General features: G+C 37.8%; 1 protein-coding gene across 1 annotated transcript in view; it reads right to left on the bottom strand.

The window, feature by feature from the left end:
* The window catches only part of LOC109105100 (fibronectin type III domain-containing protein 3B-like), a 127,581-nt gene that overhangs the window by 47,446 nt on the left and 67,028 nt on the right, over nt 1-13,107 (bottom strand). Inside the window, exon 4 of the mRNA XM_042718267.1 lies at nt 1,726-1,802. Within this exon, the coding sequence (XP_042574201.1) occupies nt 1,726-1,802 (77 nt within the window). The remainder of the gene's footprint in view (nt 1-1,725; nt 1,803-13,107) is intronic.

The following is a 13,107-nucleotide window of genomic DNA, read 5'->3' as shown; positions in this document are numbered from 1 at the left end:
ACATAATAAAACCATAATTACTATATTAATTCTTACAAAAAACAGATCCTGTTCAGCCCCACTGCAATACTAGAAACACAATTATGGAGGAGAATGCAATGAAACTGCCAGACAACGCAAGGTCAAGTAGGGTGACAATATGACTGCTAAATATCAGCGGTCATTATGATTTCATAATACTCAACTGAGGTGATCTCAGTTTTGAGAGCTGTACTGTACAATAAGGATGAATTAGTCTGAAAAGAAAAAGTTGCTACTAAATGTGTCTGGATACTGGCCTGCTGTCGTTAGATGGCCACAGTTCTGACTGTGCTTCCCGCTCCTAGCTGGCACTGACCTGAATTACACACAAATACAATGACCTTTGGACAATTAGCAGATTCCTTCAACTGCCACAGGAGGGGCGAAAAGTCATGCCCATTTAAAAGCTGCATTTAAAATCTACTTGACTTAGAAATAATGTCCTCATAGTTTGAATTATATAATAACGATTTTTGCAATAGCAATATAATGTGATGTACACGAGTCAGTTTAAGTATAAAAAAAAAAAAAAAAAAAAAAACATATTACAAGTTTTTTTTTTTTTTTTTGGTCATGTCTAATCTCACCAAGCCCACCAAATGAGCCAGGACTGCCACTGGCCCACAATCAAAAAGAAAATGGGTGCATGACGCCTTTTTGTTTTCCAATTGAGAGTACAGGGTACAGAAAAAACTAAATTAGGAAACCAACTATAAGTAAACAGAGGTCTAATCTGTTAGTGTTCTAATCTGCCTTTCTGGGAAACAGCATCACCAGATAACAACCTTTACTCAACACTGGTTACAGGGTCATAAGACTCCCCAACTTTCTCTCTCCGCAGTATTAACTCTCTGCTTGGTCTTCCATGACATTCTAGCAGGTATCTGGATCATTTACATAAGTGTTTTTTTTTTTTTCAAGTGAATTTTTGGGTCTCAAACTACCAATTAAGAACCACAGGTCTTAATAAATATCTTAATAAATATAACTTTTTTCATAAATCACAAACTAGTCAAAATACAAATATTCTCAATAGTCCAATTCAGCATAGGAGTCAGAAATGGCGTATGTCAGCTTGTGGGTAGAAGCGGAGGTGAGGTTGAACTCTAAATGAAGACGTAATGTAACCACTAGGCTCCAGGCCCAGAGCTGTTGCCGTGCTGATTGTATCTCTCTGACAGCTACTGGTCCGGGGTCTGCTTTCATGTCTGGCCGATCATGAGCAAGATAAAGATTATGGTTTGGAGAGCTCATTCCAGATCAGCACTTGGTACATATTGATTACTTCTTTCATCTGGCAGATAGGAATCACTATGTGGTTTGGAACAACGACAGATTCTTGTATAAAGCCTAAAGGATCATGTAAGATGTAAGAGTCCTGGACAGACCACAAGTCTTACTCAAAGAGGTGAGAGGTAGTCGCTCCTGAGGGCATTATTAAATTCTGTTTTTGCATTATTGATTTTTTTTTTTTTTTCAAAAGATTTAAAGCCGTCACATACATGCACACTAGTAAGCACATTCTCAAATAAAGTTTTGGCACAGCAAGGCAACTCTGCTAATTTATAATGTGTTGTGTCATTTAAATGAAGCAGAAAATAAATATTCTAGCTTATGTTTTTGGGCATGTGACATGTTGTCCCTGTGAGTCTATTATGATTATGATACTATCCTGAAATTATAACATTGACATTTTGTACTCACCTGTGAGATGTAGCCGGGAGGCACATGGATGGGTGGGATGGATCCATTGGGTGACATCATCGGAACCTCCGCGGGCCCTGTGCATGTAGAAAAGAAACAAACAGTCAAATATTCATATTCACCTCAGTATGTTATAATTTATGATAAACATACATGCATTACAATCAGTTAAGAACAAACTGGAAAAACAAGAGACTAGAATCAAGGAATGCACCCCCCAGTGATGAGTTAACATGGCTACCACAAATCATTTGTGAATTACTATTGTTTTTGTCTCCTACAATGATTCAGATTCATCCAAAGGAGAAGTATTTACAAGTTTGGAATCTGAGAAGCAGACCCAGGCTTCTTCAGAAAGTTGCATACATTTCCACAGAACTGTGATGTATTTATTAGTTCTGCCCCTTGTGTGTCTAGCTTGGCTGAACTGATCTATACTTTAAGAGTGCAGCATTCTTAATTCCATTTAATGCATTCCTTTATGTTTAAATGTAAATATCTGCAGATTCTGTCTGGGCCTGCTGATAAGCACCCAACCATGCTTTGGTGAAAATGATTATAAATAGATATCATTCCATCCTCATTGGCCAAACTGCTGGATACTAACCAGAAATGGATAAAACATACAAACAAACAAAGCAAACTGGCCAATAAAGGCCGCCCCACTTGGCACGACATAGAGGGCTGTGGTTAATGGAACTGGAGCAGTCCAGACAGAACGTTATGCAGGACTGGAAAGGACTCAAACAGCATGGAAAGAGTGCCTCTCATCAGGCCTGATTTGCTGCATGTCCATTCTCCAGATCCCTCGCTCGCTTTGACTCTGTGACTGATGGGATCACCGCGCATGACAAGTCACGCACCTGTCTGAAATCTTGCAAACTCAAGGCCCACTGTGAGACTTTTTTCTAAATAAACATTAATTTTCCATTGTTCAATTGTTAGATAGCAGTATCATTTTCATATTTCAGACACATTCACCAGGACGTTTTTTTTACACCCTTAAGCTGTTAAGCTTGATAGAGAAGAAAGGGTTGCATAAAAGAGGAAGTGTAGCTTTTGAAATCATAATGGAATTGCTAAAAACAAGATAAATGTAAATGATAAATGCTGTACAGAGTCAGAAAAAGATAAATTCATCCACTAGTTAGTCTAAAGTAAACCAGATCCAAATCCCCCATCAGCCATTTTTAGATTCACTGGAACAAATATATCCAAATCCAAAGCAAATCCAAATTGTGCTGTTGACTTTTCCGATGCAGTCTCTCTCTGCTCACAGTAGCGGAGGTCTGACTAAACCTGGTAAAGACATCGTCCCCTCTTGAGACAGCAGCAGTTAGCTCTGCAATGCTTTGGCCAGCATAAATCACAGGACTGGCTGTAATGAATTCTACAGTTCATTCTTCATTAGCTGCCAAAGCCTGCTCACAACAACATTGCTAGTCACTACTATGTCATATCCTGAAGGAACATTCCAGAACCAACATCACATGTGTGAATTGTGAAAATTTACTGTGAGAAGCCTTGTTGGATCGGTTTGTTCAGATGTTCTAGTTATAGTTATACCGTTCTGATTTAAAAAAAAAAAAATAGTGCCATCATCAGACAGGTATATAGGCTATATAAAAAATACATTACTTAAACAGCTTTAATTTGGCTAGCTTTGTACTGATTTTAACTTGCAGCTAACTATATAAATCGATTATTAAGAATAACTTGTATCCTTTAGACAGACCTACTGTGATTTTGCTTTGCTTTGCTATGTTGAAGCTATCAGTCCACATTATTTCAACTTATTTTTAAATAATTGTATTTAAACGCAAAAGCTACATTACCCATGATTCTGCAAAAGCATCTTTACCAATCAGGGAATTAAAACATGCAAAATGACACCAAAAAAAAAATAAAAATAAAATTATTTAGTGCCCGCCAACTCCTATAAAGCAGCATGAATGAAGTACAGTCAATTTCCCATGCTAAACTACTTAAAAATGTGAAAATATATGCATTTTTTGCAATATACATAAATTATAGTTTCTGCAGAATTAACATATTTAAATAGTTTTCTATTTCTTATTTTGATTTTGCAATGCTTCATAGGTTATTTCCCTTATTAAAGCTGTTAGGTACTGTACCCTTCTCTTTTTGTCCAATTTCTTTGACCAATACATTTTTGTTTCAATTCAATGTTTGTAATGTTGTTATTCACCTCATGGCTAGTTGGTTTGGTTCATGGCTTTAAAATCTTTAACAAAATCCCTATGAGAAAAATGAATGGGAAAAATCCTGCCTGAACCAAGGCCGCTGAAAAAGTGGTTGGACACTGTTGTCTATTTATTGCTAGCTTGTAGCACACAGTTTTTTTTATCATTAGCCAACTCATTGCTAATAGCTTGTAGCTAACTACATTTTCATAAGAGTAGCCTGACTGGATCTAGCTATTTATTGCTAACAGCTTATAGCACAAAAACAGTAGCCTTACTGTAGCTAGACACTTAGTGCTAGTCACTTGCAGCCATGTACATTTTTAAATGACTAGAGCTTTATTTTAGTATAAAATCATGAGTATTTTGAAGTTTAGAAAGCTACGGTTTCAAAACGTAAGGTAAATGTATGAATACTTGGAAAGGCAAAAGTCGTGAGGTAAAAAATTGAGAATATAATTAACACACAAATTCACAGGGCAACATTATATCAAGAGGGTAAAAAGTTTTTTTTTCAGAAGCTGTTTTTCCAGTAACAACTAGACTCCAGCTGACTTCAAAGGGCCCTTTTTGGTTAACTGGTGAGAACAGAGGAGGAGTCCTTACTGGAAGTGTGTGTGTACGTGTAAGTGGTGCACAACAGGGGCCCTGTGTGCGTGGCCCTAGACTGTGACCTTGCAAGCAGAACAAATCCTTGTAGAACAAATTAGTCTATGATGATAAACACAAACGGCCTGTCAGTCAGAGCAAAGTCGAATGAGTGGGTGTTTGTATATGAAAGTGTGCATGTGGGTGGGTTTGCAGTAGATGCAAGTTGTGTGTTTAACTATCTTTACTTAACTAGTACAACAAATCAAGGTCTGGTCTGTGTACATCCACCCACATTAGAGTATTTACACAAACACAGCTGACACAAATGTACTAGGATCATCATAATATGTGAAATAATTAACTTAGAGAAACAGCAGACAGACAGGAAGAACTGGGGCTTCTACGGATTATTCCTGCTGACATAAAGGAGACTGAATTTGTGCTCAATCCAACCATGTGTGGGGATTTTGAACATCTTGAACCAATAAATAAATGATGTCTGTGAAAGTTGTAATAAATTATACAATTTTCTCTATTTGTAAGCCATGGCAAAGGAAAATTAGGCAACTAGTGGTGGAAAAAAATATCCAAAAATGCTGAGGAGGTTTTATTACTCCAGGCTTGGCTATAAACCTTACCCAAAGCGGTAAAGCCAAAATTGTCAAAAGATGAGAGACAGTGGCCATTTGACATGAGAACTGTATGTGCTGCAGTATTGCCACAGAAAACGCATCACAACACAGCATATATTATACTAACAAAAAAGTACCATGCTATTCTTTGAAGTACATAGTACTCTCTTATTAAAATTTATAAAGTACAATAAAAAAAATTAATAAATTAATAAAATAAAACTAAAAATAGTATTTGAGTTTCACATGAAGGAAGAGTTTATGTACTTTACAACAGTGCATGTATAATATTATGTAATTCTCATGACATGACTCTACTGTACCATGGTACTCCCAGAACTTTTTCTTTGTACTGGTGTATAAGAAATACATGCTGGAAACAGGAAGTATGTATAATATTAGGTGTGTATGCTCTGTAGAGTCCATGAGTGTCCAGCACATGACTATGCAGAAGGAAAAGAAGGCCTCAGTCCTTCAACGTGAAATACATTATTCATCCCTTCTTTCTTCCACAATGGAGCACGGGGGAACAAATGTGGGCTGAGGGGAGTCGGTATGCTTTAATGAAGCGTTCAGTTTGAGGCCGAGAGCTGCCTGGAGCCACGGTCAGGCCTGGTGGAGTGTGAGCCTGTGTGCATGCCGAGCACACAGAGGACGCCTTTTCAGCCCTGCACTCCCTGGTGGCGTACTGTACATACACAGAAAGCACTCGTGTGAAGTCTACGCTGAGCCCACACTGGCGGCTTTCTTTTAGCCACTCTACAGCAATGCAACCAAACTCATCTCCTCTCCAACCTGAGTGTCCTGAAGCATGCCAAAAGAACTGAGCCATATTCTCCATTTATATATTCTCATATCTAAAGCATTCAGAGCCTTTGAAGTATGTTCCATGTCGAAGTACACTCCAGTGTTGTTCAAGCAGATGGATGAATGATGGATGTCACATTAGGGTTTCATATGGGGTCTTCAAGAGGGCAGAAGGGCCTGTCAAATTGGAAAAGTATAGGGTATTCTTACACCATTGTGGCCTAACCAATCTCTTATAATATATGTATAATATATATAATTGCGTATATATATAAATATGGTAACAATGTGAAGTGTTTGGGAAGTCTAATTCATATTATAAAGTCCAATTTAATTATAATAAAGAGTCTCAATGTCTTCTTTGCCACATAAACATATCAAATGATCTAAAAACTATAAAATAACTATAATCACCTGGTTTCATCTCAACGAATACCTTAAAAAAAGAGGTTAGATAGAGCAAACAAAAAATAGATGGAACTAATGAATGAACAAATGACAGACAGATCTAATGAATGAATGATAGGCAGAACAAATAAGCATTAGGTAAATGAATAAACGAAAAAGAAATGGACAGAAAACAAACCGAATTATAAACCAATTGAACTATGGAATGAATTTTGGAGCAAATGATAGAACAAATTATAGAACGAACAATTTAATTAATTAAAGAATAAAAAGATGGAACGAAATATAGAACAAACAATGACAGAATGTTAGATAGAAAGATAGATAGAACAATAGATAGAACGACAGAATGACAGAACGCTAGATAGAACGCTAGATAGAACGATAGAACGATAGAACGATAGATAGATAGATAGATAGATAGATAGATAGATAGATAGATAGATAGATAGATAGATAGATAGATAGATAGATAGATAGATAGATAGATAGATAGATAGCAAATAAATGATTGCCAGGTAAGAAAGAACAAACATTAGGTAGAAAGTATAAAAGAAAAATAGATAGGTATAACGAACAAATGATAAAACAAACTACAGAATAAATAATAGAATGAACAACAGAATGAATGATAGAATGAGTTATGGAATGAACAACGACAGACAGACAGACACCGGGCAAGCAGCAAACTGTCTTCAGATAATAACCTGGATACTGTGTACAAAACAACATGCAGTATGTTGAGATTTTAGAAAAGAACATCAGGATGGGATGGTGTTATGTTACAGTCTACATGAGGGAGGGATATGGGTACATGGAAAGCAAGCAATTTGAAATCTGATTAGAAATTCAAGGATGTCAGGTAGGTTAATCTGGAAAGGAATGCCTTTAAACGTAAGCCAATAAATCACGCCTTCCACTTCATCAGGCCCGCTAGAGATGGGAACAGCAGCATATCCTCATTCTAAAACAGATAATCATTACCCAACATGCACTCTGACAAATCTACATGAATATGAGCTGCACTGGAAGGCTGTAGCACTGATAACAGGTTTCAAGGTTTTCAAACAGGGTAACAGTGTCTTCTTGTAGCGCTTCCAGAGTACTGGAGAGGGCAGTGGCACTAAGCGCTGTTGTCTTTCCAATCTCAGTGGCCAGTTCTCCTCTCTCTCCACATAAGAGGCTCCATTCAGGGGCCAGCCACTGAGGCTCCCAGCACAGAGACAGTAATATGCTCCCAGTTGGCAAACAGACGTGTGTTTGGACAGTCTCTGTAGTTCTCTCCACATAGCAAACACCAGCATTCCTGCAGCTCTGCAGCCAATGGACACACACACAAACCCTCACGGCACAACAAGAACCCAATGAGACCTACTGTAAGTCCCTCAGCCTGACCTCCATGGAAGCACATGGTCCCGTCGCGAGCTGCGTGCTCAAACGACAGGCCTTTAACAATATACAGCCTAGGTCACGCTCCGTATAGCATAGAACAATCTAATATCACTTATGTGATTTTGACTCAAGGGAACACAAAATATTAGTCCAACAATCAATTTAAAGGGATGGTTCAGCAAAAAAATGAAAATTTGTATTATTTACTCAACTTTCTGCCATTTTCTCTGAGGAACAGTAGACATTTATCAAGAACTGTCACATAGCCTTTGCAATACAATAACAGTTTTTAGTGCCGAGTGGCTGTCAAGCTTCAAAAAACATAAAAAAGGCAACATTAGAAATATTATGAACATGGTATTAATTTCTTAAAACATTTCCTGACCCTAAATATCTAAAGAGCAGCGTACAAATAAGAATAAGACATTAGGAAAAAAAGCATTGTAGTTTAACATTTAAGTTGTACAGCACAGTGTTTGCGTTTTTCCCACGTTAAACCCTGAAACGGATCATATGTAATAAGCATCCATAAGACATTCTACTTTCCAGTCATTCCACTGAAATCTAGCCTTTGATTATAAATATTAAAACATATGTATGCTTGTTTTATAGCAACCTGGAACATATAAACCTTGTCTCTATGTTTTGCAATATTTTAAATGAATTCATTCAAACCAGACTATAATTAGAGTAAAAGAGAGAGAGGCAGCTCTGGAGAGTGGGAACCCTGTCAACTTTCTTCCTTACATCTGGAGAGTGAATATTTTCCATCCTAAATCTTCACCCGGCCAATAAAATCCTTTAACATTAGTTATTTATTGAGCAAATGCATCAATTTTCCAACAATAAAGAGATTTGGTGGATATTTGTTTACTTTCACAGCAGCCCTGGGGACATTGATGTAATTTTTATGACATTTCAATGAGCCCCTGTTGGAGGTAGAATCTATAAAACCATATTTGATTTGGCATACAAAACACTGAAATTCCTGCCACAGACATCCAGCCTAGACAAGAGGCTATAGAAATCCATGCCTATCTTAGGCCTATCCTTAACCATCCATCCCGCTAAGAGGAATTTGGAGCCTGATCTATTGCTACTATGTCACTCAGCAGGCCCAAATTAGTCAGAAATTCATCCCCTCAGGCAACAATATTTCAATCAATTAGTCAATGGGTCACTGCTAAATTCAGTCAGTCATTAAGTATTATATTGAGTTAGTCAGTCAGTTAATCGGTCAGTGGCATAATCAGTCTTTCAGTGAGTCATCATCAGAGCTATATTTATATGCAGTTAGTCAGACCAATAGGTCTATTATGCAGAAGATTCAAAGGGCTTTATGATGATGAGACGGCTAAAACCTTAAGAACACTGCCCAAAAACCTTGATATTTTAATCTTGCCAAAATGACCTAATCTTAATGTGGAAGATCAGTTTGATCCATGCCAATAAACACAAATAAGGTTTGTGCAGTCTGATGGTGTTTGTTGTGATTGGAAAGAATTTAACGTGCCTGACCAACTACAATTGGCCGACAGTCACTGACAGGTTTTTATACAGCAGAGACCAATTAATACAGTTTGTGTTCCAGTCTGGATATAAAATTTACACATATAATGAGGGTGTAAGTGAAAAACAGTCTGATGTAATAATCACTGTTTGCTCAATAAAAACATGTAGGTGAGACGTCTGTGAAAGGAACCAACAATAACAAACATTTTCAGGGAATTCACATACATTGTGAATATATTGTTCTAAAACAGACAGTATTATCAATGAAAAACACTTTCTGACATCTTTCAGATCAATCTGCTACATATGTGTACGACAAAGCAAGGTACAGTTTATCATTCAGCTTTGGTCTGGGGTTTTGCTGAGGCATGTTTAGTCTGACAGACAGATGAATGTCTGAGTTTAATGCCTTGTTCGCATCATGTCAGGATTATCGCAATTACCAGATGTCAACTCTCAGACTGTACCTGACCTGCTCACGCCCTTGAACTCTGAAATGATTCGTCCTTTCATAACACCAAAATGGATCCATGTGTGGCTTTGCTGTTGATGACAGCAAAATACAGTACTAAATAATGTAAAAAAAAAAAAAGAAAAGAAAAAACTAAGGTAAATCCACTTTTACTTGAAAAGACTGCTAAGCTACGTTAGCTTGTTTTCTCAGACAGTTGCTAACGAAGCAGCTACAGCAGATTTAGCTTGCTAAATGTTTGTGATGACATGTAGGGACCTAACTACTAACATACAGTATCTCAACAATCTTATTAGAGGTTGTCTAATAAGTGTTTTAACAGTTTGCACTTGAATTGTTATCATAAGTATGGATGTGTTAGCATGATGTTACTTTAATCAACAGCCTGATAACATTCATTTGCTGTTGCGCCATGCAGATGGAGAGTGTCAGGCACACTCAAAGTGTCGTGTTTACTGCGGTGGTTGATTGTTAAGAGTGTTGAAGACACGCTTCAGCACAGCTGCAGTCTTTAGAGAATATCCTCACATACACTTTTACTTACACCATCATTAGAAAACTCCATTCGCATACCACATGGTGCTCTAAAAGCTGCTCATCTGTCACATTAGAGGAGTACAACTGTAGTCAGACTCTTTAAAGAGAGAAATGGGCCCATAAAAAGAGCATGATTTAGAAATCCAGTAAAGAGCTGTGCTCATCATCACTTCCTGGCAGGATCTCGGACTCGATTCATCACCAGCTCCATTAGAATCTCATCAAGTGTATTATAAGACCAATTGATGAGTATCTGGTCCTAACTAAACTAAACTAAGCATGATTTGGGATTAGGTGGAGTCACTCAAACAATTTCCTAAGAGTTTTCTGGAACCAATCAGAGCTCAGTATCACAATATCCCAGATTCTCTCACACGTTCAGCTAGATTTAAGACCTTATCTACAAAGCTACTTTGTGAAAACATAGGGGAAAGTGCAAGAACAAAAAACATTTGATGATTTATAATGATGTGTTTTTGTGGTCCGGGGGCTTTATTATAAAAAATGAAGTAGCAAAATGGTTGAAACAGAGGTGAAAGCTGCTCAGCCATTGTACATCCATTTAAAGGGGTCATATGACGTTGATAAAAAATAACATTATTTTGTGTATTTTTATTTCTGAAATGCGTAGATTTTTACAAAGCTCATTGTTCTGAAAAGCGTGGCGTGCTCTGATTGACCATCTATCCAGTGCATTGTGACTGGCTGAATCAACCTGACAAAATGTTATGCCCCTTACTATAATGTGATGCAGTCTCCTGGTGCAAGACAAAAACAATAAAAACCCATTATAAACAAGGCATTTGTTGCATCCAGTGGGGACATAATTACTGATTATAATGACTTATACTGTCTTTTTACACGTTGCGTTGCATCGTGCCGAGTAATCTTAAAACCATGTCGGCATTTGTGATCAGAGAAATGACAAACAAGCGCTACCATACACTGCTTAAAACTTGCGTTTGAATCAGTGGCAACTTCTTTAAATATGAAAACATACTTACAGACTGTGAGGTCTACACGGTACCCGGTACCATGGTTGCTGACATTAGCTTTACTTATATGCCATCACCTCTGTGCTCTCTGAGCTGAGTCTGAGCAAAAAATGTAGATATAACAAGACGGTTCATTATTAATATTATTATAAAAATTGGAGAAACTTCAAAGCGCGGTATGGCGGAATAAGTCCCGCCTTCTAAATAAAAAAGCCAATTGTCAAAAGTAAAGTCACTGCATCATGGTTTTTTTTTCACCTTATTTCAAGTGACCAATTCATACTTTTCTCATCCTCACTTTACAAGTTGAAAGTTACAAAACAACACACTGAAAACTTGAAATTGCATCATATGACCCCTTTAATCAATGGCAGACGTGCACACCGCCATAGGTAGGGCAGGGTCGAGACACAGTCCGCATCGAGTCTGTCACATCTGATGGTGCACAGCTAAGCTTGCTTGTGACACTTCTCTACTTGCAAATGCTTAACACATCAAGCTGTCCTGAATATAGAACAGTTATATAAATCCACCAAAGACAAAAGGGTTTGACCTTTGACCTAGAGGTCATAGTTTGATATCACTTACCTGCCCTAGGGCTTTTTTTGCTACTTGTTAAAGTGAGGACATCCAGTCTATCGCAATCTACATGCGAGAATTTTATCAGGTGAAAAAAGGCCTGTAACACAGAGACTGCACAAAAATTAAGATACTAGTGGGGGTGGGAGAGGGGGTTGGTACTCTAGTGAACATGCATCGAATTCTGACATGGAAGAGAAGAAAATGTTGAGTAAAGTTGATTTTTTTTTTCACACATTACTAGAGCAAAACAGCTAAACCCATGTCACCATAAACATGTCTACACACCAGTACATTTAAGGGGGCCATACTGAGATGATGTCCCCCTGCCCCCCTTCCTATGAATTCCTTCATTTGCCAGATTTTCTTTTTCTATCAGTCTATCTCAAAAGCACACATGCCCTGCAGGAGCAAAGGCTGAGCAGCTGCATGCTCTTGCTACAAAAACAGGCTATGTTTCCTGCAAACTCTTTTAAACATGGCTCCCAGTCATGCAGAGTGTGTGCAGCGTGGGCTGTGTGCTGGGTGTGCTCCTACACGTCTGTCCTTTTAAACTCTGGCAGCTCCCGCTGAATGCTGCACGTCTCCACCCATCTCAGTAGCCAAGTCTCTAATACCCTAATGAGGACACTTATTATTCTCTCTTACATGTCTGCTTTTACTTTTTTTCTCCCTTGTTCATAAATACTACTGTAACTAAGGCAAGCATCATAATTATTGGTCATACTCCGGGTTAGGTGTTTCAGCAACATTTGTGCAACAGAAATAAATGATACCTCAAACCATGTGGCTGGAAAACTCAGAAATACTCAAAAATACAGAAACAGTAATAGTGTAAAATATTATTAAAACTAAAAAATATTTAATACCGCAATATATTTAAAAAGTAAACTATTCATGTGGTGGCAAAGGTGAATTTTCAACAGCCACTAGTTGAGTGTCGCATGATCTTTTAGGAATCATCCTAATATGCTGATTTGGTGCACACTAAACATTTCTTTTTATTATCCATGTTGAAAATTGTTGTGCTGCTTAATGCTTTTCTGAAAACTGATACATTTCAGGGCTCCAAACTGCGACTAAAACAGTCGCATTTGCGACCATAAATATTAATTTGCGAGTGACGTTTTTGCTGAGGTCGCCACTGGCGACTACCCGCCGAAAGCTCCTCAGGATTTAACCAGTAAACAAGTTTTCTCAGGCGGATGATTTGCTTCATTCTAGCAGCGTCCGTCTGTGATAAAACGAACTCG

This window comes from Cyprinus carpio, chromosome B2 (genome assembly GCF_018340385.1).
Source record: "Cyprinus carpio isolate SPL01 chromosome B2, ASM1834038v1, whole genome shotgun sequence".
Lineage (NCBI taxonomy): Eukaryota > Metazoa > Chordata > Actinopteri > Cypriniformes > Cyprinidae > Cyprinus > Cyprinus carpio.
This window is presented reverse-complemented; position numbering and strand designations above follow the sequence as displayed.